Source organism: Orcinus orca, chromosome 4 (genome assembly GCF_937001465.1).
Source record: "Orcinus orca chromosome 4, mOrcOrc1.1, whole genome shotgun sequence".
NCBI classification, from domain to species: Eukaryota; Metazoa; Chordata; class Mammalia; order Artiodactyla; family Delphinidae; genus Orcinus; species Orcinus orca.
In genome coordinates, this window is record NC_064562.1 from 30,294,874 (window position 1) to 30,319,393 (window position 24,520).

Sequence of the window (24,520 nt, forward strand, 5' to 3'; positions counted from 1 at the left end):
ATACAAAAGTCTCCCTCTATTGCTCTGCAAGCATTAATTTTTGATAGACTGCTTCTCAAACTGGAAATAAGTTTTTTAATATAAAAAGATGATTCTTATCAACATATTATTGAAAATTATTTATTTGACATATTTATTTGAATAACAAAAATAAAACCCGAAGTTCTTCAATTTCTAGAAAGAAAAGCACATATGTCAGAAATAAAAAAGAAAAATGGTTTCCCTTAAATTGATGCTAGATGTTTCAGGATTCTTGATGAATTGTATGAGGAAGGGAATTAGCATCAAAATGCTAAAAAACTAAAAAAGACTGGATTATTTTAATATTTTTATAATAAATTATTTTTGCTGGTATTTTTTTATTGAAGTATAGTTGACCTACAATATTATATTAGTTTCAGGTATACCACACAGTGGTTTGACATTTATATACTTTACGAAATAATCACCACAATAAGTCTAGTAACCATCTGTCACCATACAAAGTTATTGCAATGTTGTTGACTATATTCCCTATGCTGTACATTACATCCCTGTGACTGATTTATTTTATGGCTGGAAGTTTGTATCTCTTAATCCCTTTAACCTATTTCGTCCATTCCTCCACCTCCTTCCCCTCTAGCAACTACCAGTTTGTTCTCTGTATCTATGAGTCTGTTTCTGTTTTGGGTTTTTTGTTGTTCACCTGTTTTGATTTTTACATTCCGCATATAATTGAAATCATATGGTATTTGTCTTTGTCTGACTTATTTTGCTTATCATAATACACTCTAGATCCATTCATGTTGTTGCAAAAGGCAAGATTTCATTCTTTTTTATGCCTGAGTAATATTTCATTTTATATATATGATATATATATATGTATATATTAATCCTTTATTGGATATATCATTTGCAAATGTTTTCCCATTCCGTAAGTTGCCTTTTCGTTTTGTTGATGGTTTCCTTTACTGTGCAAAAGTTTTTAAATTTGATATAGTCCTATTTGTTTATTTTTCCTTTTCTTTCCCTTGCCTGAGAAGACAGATCATAAAATATATTGTTAAGACCAATGGAAATTTAGATTGCTTCCATATCTTGGCTATTGTGAATAATGCCACAATAAAAATAGGGGTGCATATATCTTTTCAAATTAGTGTTTTCGCTTCTTTGGATACATACCTCGATTTGGAATTGTAGGGTCATATGGTAGCTGTATTTTTAGTTTTTTGAGGAAACTCCATACTGTTTTTCATGGTGGCTACAGCAATTTACATTCCCACCAACAGTGCACAAGGGTTTCCTTTTCTCCACAGCCTTACTAATGATTGTTATTTCTTGTCTTTTTGATAATAGCCACTCTGACAGGTGTGAGTTGATATCTCATTGTGGTTTTGATTTGCATCTCCCTGATAATTAGTGATATTGAGCATCTTTTCATAGCCATCTGTATGTCTTCTTTGGAAAAATGTTTGTTCAAGTCCTCTGCTCATTTTTTTAATCTGATTGCTTTGTGTTCCTTGCATATTTTGGATATTAATCCTTTATTGGATATATCAGTTGCAAATACATTTTCCCATTCAGTAAGTTGCCTTTTCGTTTTGTTGATGGTTTCCTTTACTGTGCAAAAGCTTTTAAGTTTGATGTAGTCCTATTTGTTTATTTTTATTTTATTTTTCCTTTTGTTTCCCTTGCCTGAGAAGACGGAATCTGTAGGTCTCCTTGGGTAGTCTAGACATTTTAACACTATAAATTTTTCCAGTCCCTGAGCACAGTATATATTGATATTTCTATTTATTTGTATTACCTGCAATTTTATTTCATCAATGTCTTATAGTTTTCAGAGTATAGGTCTTTCACTTCCTTGGTTATTCCCTAGTATTTTATTCTATTTGATGTAATTGTAAATGGGATTGTTTTCTTAACTTCTCTTTCTGCTCATATATTATTAGTGTATAAAAAAGCACCAGATTTCTGTATATTAATTTTGCAACCTGCAACTTTACTGAATTCATTGATTAGCTCTAACAGTTTTTTGTAAAATCTTTAGGATTTTCTATATATAGTAGTATCATGTCACCTGCAAATACTGACAGTTTTACATCTTCCTTTCCAACTTGGATGCCTTTATTTCTTTTTCTTATCTGTGTGGCTAGGACTTCCAATACTATATTAATAAAATAACAATAAATGTGGCCAGAGTGGCATCCTTGTCTTAATCCTGATCTTTGAGGAAATGCTTTCAGCTTTTCACTGTTGAGTATGCTGTTAGCTGGCTGTCATCAGCTTCTCAGTCCGCAGGGGGAGTCCCAGCTACCTCCTGCCTCACCAGGAGGCTCTCAAAGATCATTAAATGAGTCTGATCCAGGCACCTTTCAAACTGCTGCCTCTGCACTGGGACTTGGAGCAAGTGAGTTGTTATGTGCCCACTTTAAGAGTGGAGTCTTGGTTTCCTAAAGCCCTCTGGCTCTCCTGACCCAAAGCTCCACGGGCTTTCAAAGCCAGACTTTTAAAGGCTTGTCTTCCCAGTTCAGGACCCTGGGATTGGGAGCCCAATGTGGGGCATGGATCCATCGTTCCTTGGAGAGGACCTCCATGGTTATGTTATCCCTCCAGCAGCAAGTCATTATGCTGATGGTCTGGTCTTAAGTAGACCATGTCTACACCCCTCACACCCATTTCATTGTGGCCCCTTCTTTATATCTTTAGTTGTGGAAAATCCTTTCTGCTAGTCTTCAGATCATTATTAGAGATAGCTGCTCTATCAGTAGCTGTAATTTTGGTGGGCTATCAGAGGAGGTGAGCTCAAGATCTTCCAACACTGTCATCTTGATCCAGACTCCTTATAAGAATATTTTAAACCAGAATGATGACCATTCAAGTGAAGGCATTTGAAATTTTTCCTGTTCCCTAAACTAATGAGGAGTGTAATTTACTCCCTATGCCTTAAAGTGGCATATTCTCTTTCAGGATGTAAAACTAGATTACACTTCCTAGGCCCCTTGCATTTAGATGGAACCAGGTAACAAATTCTCTCTAGTAGAATGTGAGTAGAAGTGATATGTTCCAAGTTCAGACTGAAGTAGATAAGAAGTGGGTATGCTTTCTCCACACTCTTTTTTTTATCTACAGCCTGGCTGTGAAGACTACAGTACAGGCCCTAAAGCATGTCAAAGCTATTAAGATGAAAAAAGCCTGAATGTCTAAAAGAGTGCATGGGGCAGTACCTGCTGGCTCACATTGGATTGTGAAGTGAGCAAAAAAGAAGTTATTATTTAAGCTAATGGGATTTGGGGGATTGTTTTTCAAAGCTATTAACCTACCTGGAATTATATACTTCTTTGAACATAATATGCTTTGGGAGAAAGCAGTTAATATAAAAATTTGGTCTACCTATTGTTGAAATAGGCCCAAGATAGAGCTGCTGCTACTCAGGGTGCCACAACAGCAAACCAAAATTTAGATAACTTCTGCATCCCTTACATGTTCCACTTGACCAGAAACACAGTAAATCCCATCAGCCAATCCCCAAACACCAAGCCAACTCTGGGCTCTACACTTATTTCCATGTTCCTTTTCATCCAAACAAGGTTGCCTGTGTGGCCCCAGCCAATCAGACATTTTCTATTTTTCTCTTCCTTTTTCTTTATTTTTTTAATCCTATAAAAGTTTCCTGTCTTCTACCCCATTTTGCAGTTCTCCAAATGGAGACTGTCCACTTCATGAAATCACTTAGATTGTCTTATCATTTTTAACACAGTTTCCGTAATTCACATTTGTGTGAAAGTATACTGCAAATTCTAAAGCATTTTGCAAATTTAATATATTTTTGTTATTAACAACATTAATAAAAATATTAATAGTGTCAAGGAATTCAGTATTTCAATTTTGTGTTCTAGAATGGAAGTTGGGGAAAGGAATGAATCAACAAGGAAAAATTACCTTAAATCTGAATTTTCTGAAAAGTAGTCCATGTTGCAGGATCATGGAAGTTTGGCTTTCAATTATTCTAATAGCTGCATTTATTTAGAAAAATATCAATTTATAAGAAAATGTAAGACATAAGACAGATCATTTAAAAGATGTAAGAAAGCTAAGTCTTGACCTTTTGTTGTTTCTGCTTTCTTTTTCTTAATGCACTTTTATTTAATTTGGCTTAGCTGTTTTAAAGATTGTATTACTCTAGTCAGAAGCAGCGTTGTAGAACTCAGCTGGGTCACAGGAACTTTCTCACCACTCCATTCTAATTTGCAGTTTTGCTATAATAAAAGCCCTAAATATATTGCTACTGTCTAGACGTTTTATCTGAAACAAGTGTCCTTTGTAGTCTCAGAGGACTTTTCTAATTTATTTCCAGTAAATCAAAGTCTCTGAAGAGCTTCGGTTCTTATTAAGACATACCCTTCACAGTCCAGTGATTGCCAACAGTGGCAAGCCATTGACAGTTCATTTACATATAAGTGATGACTTCCATCAGGTAGTTGGCTCAAAAACACAATGGACATTTCGAGCATATCCAATATTTCTTGTTCTTTGATGAGCACCAACTGCCAATTTTTATATAGAAACTGACTATTGAAAAGTGAAGGCTTTTTTCACTGACCTTACACTGTCTTCTACAGGTCTAGAGTGACATGTCACTGAACTTAATGTAGGATCACACCTCTAGAAGACATTCAGGAGCCCTACCTCAGTTTGCTAAAAAATCAAGAAGAATAGTCAAATCTAGAAAATATGAGACAAGAACAATCACCTTTTTTTTTTAAAGGAAAAATAAATTTCTTCTGTGTCCTGCCCCCGATTGTCATAATCATAACTTAATTTTTATATTTTATTGTTATAAGGTAATTTTGATATTGTTTTTATATTAATTGTTTTCTCTTATAAATACATTTGCCATTTGAAATAGTGGCACTCATTACACAACACTCATTAGGAAATCTTGTGTTTTAGTTTATAAATGCATTTCATTATATTCTATGCTTTTGCTCCCAATTCTCTGGAATATTGAAGGCAGAAATCTAGTGAAATTTTTATCCTAATAATGCTATAAAAAGGAGCAGGCTTCTGATCTGTTATCATGCTGGGACTCAACTCATGTGTGATTTTTTTCCCTTTATTTAACTGCGCATTTTCCAGCTTTTTTTCAGTACTGAAATAAAATGTTTTTCTTTAAAATCAGGCTCTCTCAATTATCAACTGGGATAATACAGATCATTTAATTTCACAGATAAGCTAACCTCTATATTTTAGCCAGTAATCACTTTTCCCCCCTATCAAACGTTTTACTGCTAACATTTTCTGAATAGGGTATCAGCATGTTTTTTAGTCCATCTTGGTTCTGGTTTTGGTGAGGCCCTGACTTAACATGATTCTTGTAATTAGCCTTCTAAAAACTTCATTCTAGTACCTTCCATATTTACAGTTCATGAAGTAGTCTGAGAGATTTTTTTTTTAAAACCAAAGTGTCTATTACAGAGGTAATAGATCAGGGCAAGAATTGAGAAAATGGAACACCTGTCATGTATTTCCTGTCTCTTTATTCATATCAAGTCACTGTGCTGTGCATGGATTCTGTTCCCTCTACTATTATTTCTACAATCTCATTCATAGATGGAGGGAGGAAGGGAGGGAGAGAGGGATGAATGCTGGTTAGATGGTTGGATGGATGGATGGATGAATGATGGATAGATAAAATTAAATTCAAGATTCTTTAGAGACTGGTGTTAGCCACTGTGCTTCAAATCTTTTCTGAACTAAGGTAGGTAATTCAGGAATACTATATATTAACTTTCAGTTTTTCACTTTAAAGTGAGCAATAAGAATAGGGAAAACATAATATGATGACTACACTAATAAAATATTTTAAAACACATTTTGAGAAACCATTTCCAAAAAAATGTGAGGTTCTAGAAATAAGAATCTTAACATTTCTTTATGGCATTTATTGGTACTGCAACAAACCAAATTTAAGTCCAATGAAAGGAATTCTTGATACTATGTGATTTCAACTTCATTACGATAAAAGAGATGTCATTTATAAAAAAAGGTCCAATGAATGGTTCATCCAAAGATATTTAGTAATTATAGACTGACTTGTTGAAGTTCTTTGGATGTGCAAAGATGCTTGTCCTTTTTTCCTGTTGATACAGAATTAATCCATGGCCTATGTTAATCTATGTCTTTGGGTAGATAGGTTCAACTCTTAAGGTTTCAACATTGTATTGAAAATACTATCTTACTTCTCATGATGAATACTGTTGTCTCATTTTCCTTTCTCTCATAGATCCGGCCACCAGGTTCCCAACAATCTGGATGTTAGCTCTTTTGAGTATTGGATGTCCACTGACTGTAAGACAAAATATATAATTACATTAATAAATTTTAAATTATATGACACAATGTATCATGCTTTTGAAATAATTTTAAAATATTATAGGAAATCAGTTATGGTTGTGCTAAAACAAAGATTTGACTTGGGCACATTTCCTTCAGGTGTATTGAGATACATTATATATCATACCACGAGATTCAGCAAGAATTACTGTTGGACCAAAGAGTTGAGAGGAAGGATGGCAGAATCTGGATTCTACCAATCTACAGCATACTTGAAATAAATAAATTAGATGCAACATATGTTTGACCATAAGAACAACAGCATTGAAAATTTTTGCATTACAATGGAATCAGTTCTGATACTGATATTCAAATCAATACAAAGCACTATTTTTATAGATGGCTTGTACTTGATTCATCTTTATGTATAAAATGCCTTCAAATAAATAAAAAACATAGATTTACTGCAGACACCATTTTAGACAGTACTAATTTACAGATATGGTCATATACTTTGCCTTTTAAGACCTATTGTTGTTATTAAACAAAAACATAACCAACTACAAAAAAACAGTTAAAGTTGTGAGAAGAACAATCCTCATTACTAACAGAAAATGAATGACTTGATGTGTTGTCAAAGGAGAAGCAGGGCATTGTTGTTTTCAGGTTTATCTATATTGCCATTAGAAAAAGAGCAAGGCTTATAATAAAAAAACTAAATTAGACTACATTCCGAATATTTATGAAATAATTAGTATTAGTAATTATCATTGCAGGTGTAATCACAGGGAAAGGCAATCACCAATTGATGTCCCAATATAGTAGTTATACAAGATAAGTGTGTTAGTTCTAAAGGTGAGATCTTAGGACTAAATGATTTCCTACTGCAATTTTTTTGATAATATGCAATACCAGCCATATATTTCATCAGGCAGAGAATAGCTGAAATACAGGATTACTCAAAGTAGGTAAAATAGAAGAAAAAGTGAATATAATGGTCCAAGCTCTTGTTCTTATACATTTGTGAGTGAATCCAAATTTAATACTCAATCTTAGTTTCCTTATTTTTGAAACAGGGATAATATCTATCCTGTCTGGTTGTTAAAAGGATCCAAAAACATATGTCAAGAGATATATGTGTAAGAATAATGTATTAATATTTACCCATCAATTATAAAATATACCACACTAATGCAAGGTGTTAATAATAGGCAACAGGAGGAAGGGGTTGCAGGTGAGGGGGTATATGGGAACACCCTGTACTTTCCACTAGTATTTCTGTAAACCTAAAATTCCTCAAAAACATAAAGTCTATTAGTTAAAAATAAAGATATGTGCCTGACAATTCATTAAGTATTCAAAATATAGTTGCTGTATTATTATTATTTACACTATGAAGTTATAATATATGTAGGCTTTATAAAGAAATCACTAATAATTGTGTGAGATAATAGCAAATGTATATATATTGGTCTCTGTCCCCAGTTCCTGGCACAGAACTCTTAAAACGCTTACAATTTCCTAAGTGATAACAGCACTGGGAGCATCTTTTGTTCTAATGAGGTGACTCTGGGTGGGCTACTGGATGGGGGCTGGTCACCAGAAAGACCAAGCCATGATTAAAAGCTTGGAACTTTTAGCCCCCTCCCACCAACACTTCTCCAGGGAGGGACAGGGGCTAGAAATGGAGTTAATGGTCCACCATGCCTATGTGATAAAGCCTCAATAAAAATCCCAGTGGTACGGGGTTTAGAAAGCTTCCAGCTGGATGAAAACATCCTTGGACCGGAAGGGTGATGCCACAGGGACAGAAAACAGAAGTACAGGACTCTCCCAGATCTCACCCCACTTATCTCTTCAACTGGCTATTCGTTGGTATCCTTTATCCTATCCTTTAATAAAATGGTAAATAGAAGTAAATGTTTCCCTGAGTTCTGTGAGCTTCTCTAGCAAATTGATAAAACCTGAGGAGGGAGTTATGGGAACCTCTGATTTGTAGCCAAGTTGGACACAAGTTGTGGATAACTTGATAACCTACTACTTGTAATTGGCATCTGAAGTGGGGGACAGTCTCCTGGGATGGAGCACTTAACCTGGGAGATCTGACTGGCATCTGATTCTCTCTCCAGGTGGATTGTGTCAGAATTGAGTAAAATTGTAGGACACCCAGCTAGTGTCAGAGAATTGCTTGTTGACGTGGGAAAAAACAAAACTCACACATTGGAATTGGCGACCAGAATCTTAGTTGGTGACCGGAAGTGGGACTGGGAGCAGAATCCTAAATTGCATAATATATAATTTCATAAATATTTCAATTAAATAAAGGATCATTAATTTTAGGAAGGATAAAAATGTAAGTATACATGATATATTTTTAACCCTTCAAAGTAAGTATTCTCGACCTTCATTTTTGTCATATGACAGAACAGATTCAGAGAAAAATCTTTTTGATTAAAACAACTCAAATCCTGAATAAAATATTAAGTGTATTTTAACTGCATTGCTAAATTGGCAGAGAAGGAAGAAAATGCAAAGGCCAAAAAAAGTAAAATCAGTAACCTTAGTGAATATTTGAGTGCTAAAGCCAGTTTTTTTTTCTAAGGTTTTCTGCTGAGCCCTGGATATCTGAGCTTCAGCCTTGTGAGGGGAGTGGTGTCAGGAGGTAAAGCATAAGGTTCACTCAAAATGGGAAGCCCGGCATGAGATCACAGCGGAGTGCGGGGCCCCAGAGGGCTACACATCAGAGTAGGTGGGATAATATCACAAAATAAAGAGAGAGAAGGAGAAAGAGAGAGAGAGAGAGAGAGAGAAGGGCAGGGAAATGAAGGCAAGGGAAGAGAAGAGAAAACTTCAAAGAAGAGGACAGCAAGGAACCTTTCCCTTTTCCATGAGGCTGGGTAGATGGAGCAGAGCCTCAAAGCCACCATTGTTTGATGCCCTGGTTCATGTCACCTGTGTGGTCCAAAATACCTTAAATAAATTTAGAGTTTGTTGGGCCCCAAGAACAAATGAAAAAACCTCTCTAGAGGAAAGCAACTTCAACCAAGGTCTTTAAAATATGTCATAGAAACATATTTTATTAAACCCTTATATGTTACAATCAGTTTTAAATAGAAAAACAGGCTACAAAGCAGTATCTACAATGTGATCCCAGTTTTTAAAAAAGTTATATGCATAGGAAACCATGTACAGTATTAAATACCAAAATATTCACAGTGGTTGGAATTATAATTTAGCTTTAGTTCTTTTCGCTTATCCATATTTATGACAGAAGATATTATTTATGTAAAATAACAGTATTAGAGATGTTCAAGTTTCTAGATTGGAATATACGGTAGAAAGTCATTTTTATTGTAGATAATGAATAATCAGAAGTTAGATCTTTGTTGATAGTCAATAATTTGAATAAATGATTTCGACTTGGGAAAATAATCAAATAAAAATAGATAATATGGTTAATATTCATTTAATAGGCTGTATTTTCAGAAAAGGGATACTAAATTTTCCTCAAAGGCTCAAAGTAAGCTTTTGTCCTCTGTTTTCTTCTAAACCATCTCTATGTTTTTATGTTCACAAGTCTACTTTATGATTTTTCATGCCATTTCCATGACCCACTCAAGGTTATATATTGTATTATTCTACACTATTGGCTACTTCCTGTCAGTGCTTCAAAATGAATCTTTGTAGAGCAACTTGGAAAGAAAACAAACACTGACTGTGTTAGAACATAAAATACACATTTAGGTCGTTGAGTATCTATTGAGTCCTATTTGTTCAGGTTCTTGCTAAGGGCTATGAGATGATATAAAAGGCACTAGCTGAGACCTTTCTGGGTCTTCATTTCCTAATCCAGAAACAATTAAAAAAACAAACAAACAATTGCAATTATTACGCTACTCATAGATATTTAGTTTAAAAAATGAAAGTATCTACCTAATGCGGTATAATGGCCCAGCCCACCAGAAGATTATCATAGTGAATACAAAGCAAAAATATAGTCCTAGATGACAAACAATAAAGGACGTATTTAAGTAGTTACATTTGATGCTTATATGTTGCAAGGGTACAAATTTGAACCCAAGTTTTGTGCATCTGAGTATTTCAAACAGAGTTACGTCCATGAAGACTGGCTGAATAAATGCTCTAGAGATCTCTCTGCAAAGAAAGACCAAGAAATCTTCTTGGGGAAAAAAATTCTTAATATGAGAAGAGTGAGCTGAATATTTTCATCTTGGTCCAATAAGATGATGGCTGTTGGCAGGGATGAGTGGTTTCATGTGCTCTGAGCTACCTCTTGCTAAGATGATTTTGCCTTGACTCTGCACTCCCTTCTTCCCCACCCTCCCACCCCGCCAAAGAGATTCTGGCCTATAGCCTTGTGAAGGAAGACTCAAATGAGAAAATAATGGAGCTGAAAAAGCTATTTTCCTATACCATGTTCTCGGGATACTGAGAGAACAGGGTATCAGTGCTCTGAGATTAAGGGAACTGGGTTACAAGGCCAGGAGAGCGATGGGCTTTTCCCTTCAGCAGGTTGGCTTAGGCCCATATGGAATCCACACACCATGGCCTGGACAGGTGCTAGTGGCAATAGCAGCAGCAAGACACCTCCCTCAGGCTTCCTGAGCTTTGGAGTGACAACAGCAGACAGCACTGCAAGGGGGTGGGTGGGAGGGGGGCGAAATTTCTATGTTGCAGCTTAGAACGGTGTATTTATGAGCACAAGTGAGATATCCTAGGAGAACTTCTAGAAATAACTGCAGCTACCAGGATTGCTTTCAAAGAGACCAGAAGTTGCATAAGAGTAGGTAGAAAATTCTATGTGCCACTATTTTTGTGATTATGTATGTAGTTCCGCGGAGCAGCTGGGCCCGTGAGCCATGGCTGCTGAGCCTGCGCCTCCAGAGCCTGTGCTCCGCAATGGGAGAGGCCACAACAGTGAGAGGCCTGCGTACCGCAAAAAACAAAACAAAACAAAACAAACAAACAAAAAAACCTGAAAGGGTAAAGTAACGTTAAAGAGACTCAGGAACCAACCTGAAAAAGCTCCCAAAGTCTAATGCTGGAATAATTTCAGCAACAACAACAGAATAATGTAGTCTTAGATTATAACTCATACTAGGAAAGAAATATGTAGGAAAGAAATATTTATAAGTACATATTGATATAAATAAATGATTGAATAAAAGGGGAGAAAATATCTAATAATTCTTAATAATTTATGTTGATACTCCCACCTCCAAGAAAAAAGTTGAATTCCTCCATTCCTCCCCATTCCCTCCCCCAGTGTGAGCTGGACTTAGATATATGCTTTCAAAAAATAGGTTGCAGAAGGTGGATGGGAGGAAAGTTACTTTATAGTGAGTGGAGAAACCTGACAAATACTACCTTGGCCAGGTGATTAAGGTTAACAGCACTGGGGATAAGTCATATTGATAGCATGTTCCTGCTGATATGATGTGGTGAGAAGGGCACGTCACCTCTGACATTCTTTCAAAAAATGTATAATCTCAGCATTTAAAAAAACAATAACAATGAGAATAACAGCTGTCATTTAATGTACATTCATTCTGTGCCAGGCACTGTGCCGAGCACTTTACTTATCTTACTTCCTCTTTCCACCAATACCTGATGCTATCATGATTATTATTATAGGAAACTAAGACTCATATCAGTGACATGTTTCAATGGATAAATAATTCTTGATCTACATATGGACTGCAGAACCTTTTATAACAACTCATTGGAAAACATAGCACTCTATATATATCACTTATTTTTAAAGTAGGTCTAAGTTACATTATATTATTGCTTCTTTTTTTATACATTTGTCCTGTATCTTCAAAATATCAATAATTCACTTCTTTTTCTCAGTGCACTAATCTCTATGAGTGTGTCTTGCAGATAGATGAGTGTTCAATAAATAATTTTGATAATGCTTATTTTTGTTTTATAAAAATGACATCATACCATGCATATTTTGCTTTCTTCACTCAAGAAGGATTAATTCATGGAAATTCCTTCAAGCTAACTAGTATAGCTCTAATTCATTATTTTAAGCGGTACATAGTATTTTGTGATATGAATAGACCATAATATTCCTCTACTGATTAATGTTTACTTTGTTTCTCAGTTTTTCCAAAGAAAAATAATGTTAAAATAAGCATGTTTATTTGTTTGTTAGGTAGTGGTTTTATTTCTATGTGATAGATTCTCAAGATGGAGTGCAGAAACACATTTTTAATTTTAATTGATATTGTCAAGGTGCTTTCTAAAACACTGTAAAATTCATATTTCTACCAGCAATGTGTGATGGTACTTCTTTGCTCATATCCCAGCCAACAATAGCAATTATTTTGTTTTGTTTTAATTTTGGCCAATCTAAAAGCTGCTAATCTACTGAGTTTCCTCATCCACTAGTGACTTTGAGCATCATTGCATATATCCAATAGCTGTTGGATTTTTGTTTTGTGAATGGTTTCTCTACATTTTTTGTCTATTTTGCTATGATTGTTCCCTTGTTCCCGATTTTAAATAGCTCACTGTATTAAACCTCTGCCTTCAAAAATGTAATTCCACTCCAAATCAAATTTATTTTTAATTTTTTTTTGAATTTTTGAATTTTATTTTATTTATTTTTTATACATCAGGTTCTTATTAGTTATCTATTTTATACACATCAGTGTATTCATGTCAATCCCAATCTCCCAATTCATCCCACCACCACCACCCCTCTACCACTTTTCCCCCCCCTTGGTGTCCATACGTTTGTTCTCTGCATCTGTGTCTCTATTTCTGACTTGCTAACCCATTCATCTGTACCATTTTTCTAGGTTCCACATATATGCATTAATATACAATATTTGTTTTTCTCTTTCTGACTTACTTCACTCTGTATGACAGTCTCTAGGTCCATCCACATCTCTACAAATGACCCAATTTCGTCCCTTTTTATGGTTCAGTAATACTCCATTGTATATATGTACCACATCTTCTTTATCCATTTGTCTGTCGATGGGCACTTAGGTTGCTTCAATGACCTGGCTATTGTAAATAGTGCTGCAGTGAACATTGGGGTGCATGTGTCTTTTTGAATCCAAATCAATTTTTTAAATAAATTTGCTTATGGTGTTTTTTTGTAGAAAAGTTTTGAAAGTTTTATGTATGAGCAAGGTCATTTTTCTTTTCTTCTGTATTCTTTTTGAGTACTATCTTTCCTGCTCCTACCTTAAATATGTAGTTCTCTAGATTTCCTATCAGATTTATTTATTTAGTTAGTTACTTAATTATATACCTATTTATTTATTTAGATGGTTGTTCAGCTTTCTCAACTGCCTCTTTTAGTATCTATTGATATTATCATATGATTTTTTTCTCCCTAAAAATGTTGATGTAATAAACTATGGGAATAGAATTCTTAATTCTTAATATGGTATCATCCTTCTGTTTGGAACAGAATGTTTAATCGATGGCTGGGACAACTTACTTGTCTCCAAGTACTCTGTACTCATGACTACTAAGGCAAAGACTGCCAACTTCTTCCACCCTGTCAGAAACTGTTTTGGATCTTTCAGGCCCAATTACAAGAAATCAACTCTTAGTAAGAGCCCTTCAGCCAGGTTTACATAAAAGTGACCTGGGCATCTTCCATGAGCTGGTTCTCATTCTCTGACCAGTGGCTAAGAAATGAGGCTTTGAAGCAAAGACGTTAGAGATGAAAATACAAGAGCAATTCTAGAATTTTCAAATAGAAATCCTTCATCATATTTGTTTAAGGGGGTGATAGAAAAAGACAAAGTAACACAAGCGTAAGACTTTAGAATATATGTAAAACACACAAATAAGAAATTTCTCTGAGTTGATGTAGATCCTAACATTCCAAACAAATACATGAGATTAACTTGAGGAGGAGGCCCATCTAGAAAACACATTTTTAAAATCCTAGGAAAAAATGTGTACAAATGCATTTTACCCCAGACGTTCTCCATAACTTAGTATATCTCTTGACCTTCCTTGGTTTTCCATCTCCTTGTCATAAAATGAACGTGGTATGGTATTATTACAAAAATCCACTAGGAAATACTCAAACAAGTGCTTCATTATTTATTTTAGTCTATATTAGGACAATAGCATAGTGAAGATTCAAACTGCTGAATTGCCTCTGAGAAGAAACAATCACAAGAAAATTAAAGTGTTCCAATATATGTGTACACTGGAAAAGAGCAAAGATGGTTCAACCATCTGTGTTATAACCTACTGAGCTCTAACTGAAATCCAATTGATCTTAATGGGATTTAGCTAAGGACAAACAAAGCAGGATGGTCAATATCTCACCAGGAAGTGATAAAAATTCTTGTGACATTTTTAGCACAAAGCAAATTTTGGGATCAGCAAGAACAGAATTCAAATACTGGCACTACTAACTTAGCGCCTCTGTGTTCTCAGGAAAGATGAGCTTGCCTTTCTTCAACTGTAAAATGAAGATAATAAGAGGACTTAACCTAAAAGGATTAGCATAGGAATTTAATGAGAAAATGCACACAAAGCACTTGATTTAGATTTGAATACATCATAATTTCTTAATAAATTTTAGCTGTTGTTATTGCCCTTCTCATTTTTTTTTCAGTCATCCTCTACTGAGATGGAGATTAGTTTATCAGCATCTGCCTTAGTATATATTTATTTATTGGGTATATTAAGGTTAAAAAAAAAAAAAGTGTGTTTGCTATGTGAATGCAACTTCCAGACAGGCAAACAACCTCTTCCAATGGACCGCCAGTTTGTTTCCTCTAACTTTTTCCTATATATTCTCTATTTACCACTGATACGCCTACATTCTGATGTGAAGACAACTGAAATGTACAATTCTTTCTCCATTCTGATTGGGTTTCAATACACAACACTAGCTCCCCTGCCCACACACATTTCCCAAGTTAAACTCTGAGGAATAGAAATTTCATTTTGTTTAATCTTCTTCAATTAATCGATAGATAAATCTATCTGGTGTGTATAAGAGATCTATCAATGCACAGCCCAAACTTCCTGCCCTCCCACCTCTCCCTTCTTTTATGAGCAAAACTTGGAAATATTGAAAGACTCAGGCTGGTAGAGTTCCACCAGTTTCATTTTCCCAGACCTTGAATCTAGGCAATGACAACTTCTGAGCAAGCATATTTATTAAGGTATTTAATCCCTTTCCATACAGGATCCACATCTGCGGAAAGGTTGAGAACAGGGTATGTTCAAAGGGTAAATTCGCTCACAGTTATACTTTACCACTAGATGGCACTCTTTGTCATATCGAAGCAAATGTGGGGTCACTTCCTACTACCAAAATGCTCTGCAGTAGGCACTTGGCCTGCACCTGAGAAACATCTAACAGTAACAATGACTTTGTCACACTGGAAGCAAATAATAATTTCCAATGTAAGACCAAGTCTGGCCTTGATGAGGATAGGAAAATCCAATTATCTCCACCAACAAGAACCTCATTTAATAGGTACCCACCTCCAGTGGGCTGAAGGCTACCTGCAGTGTTTCTATCTCCAACAGTATCCAGCTTTCCACACTCCATCATTCCAGAGGCTTATGGAATCACCTTTTACCCCCACAGACTGTGCTGTCACTATGGTATCAGACTGTGGTGTCACTAGCAAGAACTCAGATGAGCTTCCAATTTTGTGATGAAAACCAATACATCTTTACCATGTAAAACTCCTATGTAAACATGATCCAATTGTTCCTGATTCTCCAAGATTCATTCTACTACTGCTGGCAGGTCATGGAAGTTAATTTTCAGGCTGAAAATGGGCATTTTTCTTTCTCAAAGATGCACAAGAACTGAACAGATAAATTCCAGCAACAGTTTTTCAATAAGTCCACCCCAGAAACATTTTTGTGGAGCTGAGGTCATGAAAAGACCCCAGTTCTAAGCATTCTACATCACACTTAACATTTTGTACTTACAAAGAAGCCCAGCCCTAGAGATTTAGTGGCATGTTCTAATCATGACCAAGTCCTTTTTCTCTATTTGATGCTTCTTATGAATTTCTCAAGTTTTTAAAAAATTATTGTAATTATTCTGAACCAAGAAAAAAACTTGCTTAATTGCAAGTTCCACAGCAGTGGACACATTCTCAGAGGCCCAAGTTTATCTGACATGAACATTCTCTGAACAGAAGAATTTTAAACCCTTCAAAAATTAGGTCTCCATTGAGACTTGGTTAAAACTCATGTCCAATTGAAAATTTTAAAAAGTACTTCCTTAATCTAGTAAATTTATATGGTGCTGAATAGGTTTTCTTCTCTTTCTGGCATTTCTTGCCTTAAGTAGGTCATCCTAAACACAATTGTAATTAGCACAAGTTCAGTTTCGTGGATGTCTCTCTCCTTTGCAGCTCCCTTTGACCAGAAAAAAAAAAAAAATGGTGAAATGTACTCTTGGCTCAATTACAGAGTAATTTTAATGCTGAGCCCAGCAAGTTGGGTTTAAAACTCTAGATTATAGATCCCACAATGTTACCCCAATATAATTCAGGGGTTCATGTGATCTCGTTTCTGACATAATCTAGGGTAATGATAAAGAATTCTAATTTTTACTCATCATAAGAAAATGCCCATATACACACTACTATTCAAGATTTGAATCTAGCCGGTCAACAGACTTTGTACTTTTGCCTTTTGTCTGAATGTTAATTATTTGCATACATATTTAACTGAGATATATATTTATATGGTACACAAATATTTTATGCACATTATGATTTTAGCTCTAGGAATTTAAATTTAAAATTATACAAGCATTTATAAACATCTTCTATTCTTGGATCTCGATTCTGTAGTGGATTGATTCCTCCCTTCAACCTTCCACCTCGATCTTGAGCAACCGGAGATACAAAAACTGTATTTCTGAGATGGCCTTGAAACTGACTCTGGATGTTAATTGCCTTCTACCAACTAGCTACACTTTCATAAGATTTGGAAGGGAAAGTGATGTGGAGACCATCTTTCTATCCTTTTCTTTTTTTTCTTTCTGCTAGTAGATAAGGTCAAAGAAAGGCAAGTTTGTTCTGCTCAAGTATTCCAAAGACTCTTACCTAAACTCCTGGGTGACTAGAAGTATTTGCAGCAGCAGCAACAAAAACATCTTCGTGACTTCACATCCTGATTTCCGGAACAGCTACTGGGATGTGTTCTTGTATTCATAGCTCCAGTGGCAGCCACCAAGATGGTAACTTCCCTAGTGGGTCTGACCTTCATTGCTCTGAGAGTCACTCCTAGAAATCCAAACTAGAAACCATCCCTTCACCATTCAACAATTTTTTACAGGTCTTTTTAAAAAAATGTTATTGAAGTATAGTTGATTTACAATGTTGTATTTAATTTCTGCTGTACAGCAAAGTGACTCAGTTTTACATGTATATAGTATTTTCATATTCTTTTCCATTATGGTTTAACACAGGATATTGAATCTAGTTCCCCGTGCTGTAAAGTAGGACCTTGTTGTTTATCCATTCTATATATAATAGTTTGTATCTGCTAATTCCAAACTCCCAACACATCCTTTCCCCACCCACCCCCCTTGGCAACCACAGTCTGTTCTCTATGTCTGTGAGTCTGTTCCTGTTTTGTAGATAGGTTCATTTGTGTCATATTTTAGATTCTACATATAATAATTATATGGTATTTGTCTTTCTCTTTCTAACTTACTGCGCTTAGTATGATAATCTCTAGGTCCATCCATGTTGCTGCAAATGGCATTATTTCATTCAGCATTTTTTAAAGTACTAATTTTTGGCATCAAATCAGTTTCTTCTTAACATTTCTAGTGTGCTTTTCATTTCCTGTGCTGAGCCTTGACTGATAAAGTATTCATTGTCTGAATTGTATTACTGCTGTCTGGTAAAAGTTCTTGAAGCTGATGCCTTTTAGAGACTGTGGAGCTGCTGCATCTTGCAGTTTTTTCTTTTCATGCATTCTGGTCCATCGTCCTCACCTAGTCCTCCTTTCCTTAGTAACCCTGTCCATTCACTACTTTAGAACCATTTATGAAAACTATTTTGTCAATCAAGCTTAATTTATCCCTTGGTTCCAGTTTAGGAATGTTAACATCATTTTGAAAGAAAAAGAAAATTCAGGAAATAGAATGTTTGTTTTAAGGCATTTAAAATGACAGTGTTCTGAATGAAGGGAAGTTTTGTTTGTTTCTTTTTCTCTTCTCTGGTATATTTAAACCAGGAAATATGTCCTGATCCCCAGCTCCTACCACTTTTCACCACTGCTGCTACATCCTTTGCTGCTGCTACTATTGCTGCTTCACCCTTGCCCTGAAAATTCTGTTTCGAAAAGTCGTGTAGGTACTGTACTTGATATTTTGCATTTGTCACAAAATAGAAATGTTTTCAAGATATGTGTGTATAAAAATTAGTGGTCAAGATCATGCCAAGTCCCTTGCCTCTGCCACAGTTTTGCACAAAATCCTTTGTGCTGAAAATCCCATCTTTTATTTTATTTTATTTTTTTTAGGATATTCTTTATGAGCAAAATTTAGCCTAGGAATAGCCATTAAGGAAGTCCCAAATCCGGGAGATTGGGACTGACGTACATATACTGATGTGTATAAAATGGGTGACTAATAAGAACCTGCTGTATATAAAAAAAAGGAAGTCCCAAATCCATTCAGTTAAAAAGCTCAGTAAGTTCATATCAAACAATAAATATTGGTACCAGAGCACCTTGCTGAATTTGTTCTCAGCTAAACACTAAAATAAATACCATACATATTTATATGTGATGGTTGTTGGGAAGACTATCAGAAGGGTAAACAACATTTGGGGAAACCATCCGCCATTTGTTTCTTTGTACCTGACCAAAAATATGTTCAGCTGGTATTTGTGCTACTACATAGATGGGCGCCTACAGCCCATCTGATACTTCTGCTTTCATCCTCTTTCTCTGAAGAAGGGAAGGAGGAGACAGAGAGACCAAAAACTATGCCCAAGTCCCAAAATGCCATGGCCAAACCAGAGGAGTATCCTAACAAAGGAGAAAGTCTTTGTCAACAGGAGCTAAGTTAGCTCCTACTTTTTGGTTTATGGATGGCAAGGATTTTGTAGAAAAAAAAAAAAATTAAGTAAAATACAATTTCCACTCTCAGATTATTTCAAACATTAGTTTGAAAGTTAATCGGGTTAATGCACTTCTGTGGAAAGAACTGGGACTTTTTGCACTCTGGTTTCTTTCCAGATCTTTTACAAAAACATAAACACAATTCCCATTTACATCTTCTTGCTATTCCATTGTGTTTTTCCTAAATATTATAATTCATTGATTCTTCCTCCCAGTTTATGTCTCTTTAAATTCAGATTGGAAGTATGGAATTTCCTTAGCAAATAGTATTAGATGCTGCAAGATTATTTTAATTTAAATTTACTATAAATAATCATTTAATGAAATAAGCAACATCTATTCCATTTTCATTGACAGGGCCAGAGGGTAATATTTGAGTATTTTGTTTCCAACAATTTATTATGAATATTTTCAAACATACTAAAACTGTGAATGAATTATACAATGAAAACCACTTAGATTCTACAATTAATAATTTACTGGACTTTATCATGTATCTCTCCATCTATCCGCCCTGTTTAAGGATTTTGTAATCAAATAATAGGAAGAATGAGCTGAAAAACATGGGCATGACTGAATAGAAATCCCCTCACTCTTAATATTTTCAACATTTTGACTTTGCTTTTTCCTCTCTAAACATTTCTATAAACATTTGGAGGATGTTTGAAATGAACACTGAGATTATGACTCATATCTCAACGTTTTCGGCAGGTTTTCCCATGTTTTTCAATAATGCAGGTTTTGTTGAGCAGTAGAGGAAGAAGGGTTATCTTTGAGTATCAGAGTAATATATAAAGCTCCTTACATGTCACGACTCTGCCCTCGATTTTTAAATAATGGGATTTTATAAAAAGACTGAATAAAGGACTCTAAAGCGATAAACTACAGAGAGATATAAGATGCTATTGCCAAAAACAGATAGCATTCAATTAGTTTTTTAAAGGCATTCTTATCACATCTACTCCTAATATTAGCTTTCTCAATAAACAATAGCCTGCTGCAATATTGCCAGGGTTGCCCAGCTGAGATGACAATGTGCAGTGACAGATGATAGGGACCATCTGAAATTGTTGATGTGATTCACAAATGGCACTCACTGGCCGCTCAGTCTTTAAGATCATTCAGTGACTCTAACAAGATACCAGATTAATATTTATGTGGTAACAGAGATAAGAAATGCATTTTTCTGCAATAAAAAATGAACTAAAAATATGTTGTGGGTTTATTTTCACTTACTTTTATCTAACTGAGCCTAATGTGTACATAAAAAACAATAAACACAAATCTTTCTGCTTTTTAAAAAGGGTTTAAATATTGTGTGCCTATTCAAGACTTTAGCTAAGATTTACAGCTTGTATTTGCTATAAATGAAGGGAAAATAGGTAGGGAAAAATATCTCTATGATTTAATGTAATCATGCCACCATTCACACTAGCTTACGTCAGTCTCTAATTTTTAAACATATGAATTAGCACATTAAACTACTGGGTCAAACTAAAGTTTAGAATAATATTTTATAATCTGTTCTTTTTCTCCAGAACATTGAAATTTTCTAGTTTTAAAATTTTAAAAATTCATTATTTTAAATCGTCTAACTAAAAATTATATTTTCAAGATATTTTGGCACATTGGCCAATTTGATAGGATTGAAACATTTGACCTTCTGAAAGGAAATGAAATATTTAGATTGAAATTTTTGTAACATTCCCAATTCAAGACACAAACCAACTGTTGGCTTATGATAAACAAAAAATTTCTTAACATTATCTGTGAGGCTCTAAAAGGTCTGGCCCCTTCCTACCTTTCAAGTCTCATCTGGAAGGATGTTCACAGGATTTCTAGGTAAGGCAATACTCTAGTTTTCTCTTACCATAATGAGCTGCTGCTTCTTATTCTTTTAAGGATTATTCTTCCTTCTCTCTGACTTGGTATCAAATTCTGTGCCTTGAAGCCTCCTCTATCTTTATCCCCCTTCTTCCCCAGAACTATGCCCTTAAATATCATACATTTGTTAATAGCTATCAAATTGATATCTCCAGCTTCAATAGCTCTCTAAGCTCCAGATTTGATGTGAAAGGGGACCCTAAAATCCACTGCACATCAAGGGTAAGAAGAATGAACACTTTCAGTGATATCCTGGACTGACCAGAGAAGATTTTACATATCTTTTCCCAATTCTCTGTTCAGTAACATCAAAGTTGGAGAGTCATAGGTATATATTCTGCCTGACATTGCTGCTGTGAAGAGTAATGTGTTATAGAGCAGAGGAAATGAGATAGTAATGGGCAGAATAAAGCAAATATGCAAAGAGCAACAGTGCTAAGAGACCTTGTGGTTCAGGAAAGAGGGAGAGAAGGCAAGTTGACATTCCATAACCCATAATCCCATGTAGCATGGCTCTGCTGTCTGCAATTGGGTTTCATGTGCCTACATTCTGTTTTTTAAATAAACACGTTTTGCTTAAAAGTTCTTATTAAAAATTGCCATTAAAGATTTAGTTGAGAAAAAAATATCCCACTAACATCAAGATATGGTACCAAATTGACCTCTTGCAATCACCACTTAGATGTGCATTAGTCATCTCAAAATTCACGTCTAAAACTGAACTGAATTTCCCCCAAAGCTGCTTCATTCACATTTCCTCTTTTTCCTCAGCTCAGTAAATCCAACATTTTTAGTTGTTCAGGCTAAAATCATTAGACTTTGACTCCTTTTCTCTCACATAACTATATCCTCTCCCATTGCGTGTCCTGCTGGCTCTATCTTCTGAATATATTCAGAATCTGAATACTTCTCATCATCTCCATTGTCACCACCCTTTTCCAAGCCATTATTCTCTCCTGCCTGGATTATTGCAATAGCTCTTATTAGTCCCTGCTTCTGCCTCTCTCTGCCTCACCCTCCCACCCCTCAAGTCTATTTTCTACACAGCAGCCAGAGTAAATCTTGTCACTCTTCTGATCAACACTCCATTAAGCTTCCCATTTCCCTCAGGCTAAAAGCCAAAAACTTGATAATGACCCCTGCCTCTTTAGCTCTGTAACCTCCCCTCCAACTATGCACCTCTTCATTTATTTCCTTCCAACTACACGGGCTCCCCTGCTGTCCTGAAACACTCCAGACACTCTCCTTTCAGGTTCTTTGCCTTTGCTGTTCCTTTTTTTAGAATTTCTCCTCAATGATCCCCCTGGCACAATTCCTCACCACTTCAGGTGTTTGCTCAAATGGCACCTTCTACATGCAGATTTCCTTGCTCATTCCATTTAAATTGAAGCACCACCTACTCCCAGGACATCCTAACCACTTCTAGCCCCTTTCTGCCATACAGTTTACAACCATATAACACAGTGTGTATTTTATTCATTTTGTTTATTTTCTGTTTCTCTCCACTAGAATATAAACTCTTGGCTGGCAGAAATTGTTGACTATTTAGATCAGAGCTGTATCCCCGTGTGCCTAGAATGATGCCTACTATATAGTAGATGCTCAATAAACCTTTGAATAAATGAATGAGTGAATTCAGATAATAAATAAAAATACTTGTGGGGGTGAAGTTGGAAAAATGGCTGAATTACACAAACTATTTGCCTCCACTGCCTTAATTCAATGGAATATTGCCAACTCTTTGTTTTGTTCTATTTTGATTCTGCATCTGTGTAGAGTTCGTTTCCAAAATTTGGGGATGTATAGTAATTTAGTCAGGGAAAAAGTTGTTTCCATGGATGCCTGGTAAACTGATTACAATGAAATTGGCAGTGGGTCCTAGCTTTAATATGACACCATGCCATATTATAATTCTAATTTCCACTATAAAGTTTTTCTAGTGGCAGAATGGGTACTTTCCCAGGTCCTTTTATTTTTTTACAAAACTTAGATAAAAAGCTCATGTTGTATTTGGCACCTGATCATTCACAGCAATCTTCTCAGATAAAAACACAGAGTCAGTGAGAAGAAAGGAAAAAAATCTCCTGCAGACCAGAAGGGAATAATCCCTTGCTATATGCTAATGAACCAACAATAAAGGCCCTATTATGTTATTGTTTTGAATGATATTGTTCACATTAAGTTTCAGTGATGCCAAAGGCAGAATCACCCAGAGGCTTGGATACATCAGTTAGGACAATGACACATACTTAAGCTCATCAATATTAACAATGGCTGGTGCATCTAGTTTAGACCAAAATGAAAAAAATGGAAACTTGAGTTTTCTTTTTAGTCTTATTTGGACATTATTGATCATATTCTTGAACAGAAAAAAAAAAAGGAAAATTATACTGTGGTATCAATACCCTGAAATACACACAAACATATGTCCTAATGGGACAATACCAGCATTTAAAAGTATCTTGAGACCCCAGGCTAAAATAGTAAAATAGTAATACTAATTGTCCTTGTCTTGAATCTCTTGTGCCCTCATATTCTAAGATTTTTAAGTCTGGTTAGACTGGTAATTGCTTCCATTGCCATATGTAGACACTTTAAAAAATGATGTAGGTGATAGAAACCAGAGACAAAATGCATCATACATATATTTTGACTTGCTCATAAATCTAGGAAATTTAGAGGATCTCTAGTCATTAAATTATGTTTGAAATATGTGGATAATGAATATCTCTATGGCCCTCTAAGGATAATGCAGATTCCAAATTAGACACTAGAATTTTTTACCACATGAATGTGACACTGAGATCAGATGGACAGCATTCTGGCATATTCAATAAAACACAGTTGACACAATTCTGTTTTTTAAGTGTACAATTAAAGTTATGTCACAAACTGAGTAGCTGATTTCAGAAATTTTTAAATATTCAGCTGCAAAATTGACTATTAAATTTGAACAGCTGGATCTTTTTGGCCAAATGTCGACTGAAAGGATGGGCTAAATTCCTCCATTATTAATCCTCACATTCTCTATAGAACATTCTGGAGTATGTTATACATTAGAATTTCTTATGAAGTTACAGTTTCTATGAATGTGAAAATCATGTAGGACAGATGATGGAAAGTATGTCTTCTAATGAAATTTGAGACCTGAGAAGAACACTGGTGATCACCTAAGCTCAGTTTTTTCTTTCAT

General features: G+C 35.2%; 1 protein-coding gene across 1 annotated transcript in view; it reads right to left on the reverse strand.

The window, feature by feature from the left end:
- IQCM (IQ motif containing M) overlaps positions 1-24,520 on the reverse strand; it is a 436,874-nt gene that overhangs the window by 50,653 nt on the left and 361,701 nt on the right. The window contains 1 exon segment of the mRNA XM_049709346.1: positions 6,222-6,328. Coding sequence (XP_049565303.1) covers positions 6,222-6,328 — 107 coding nt within the window.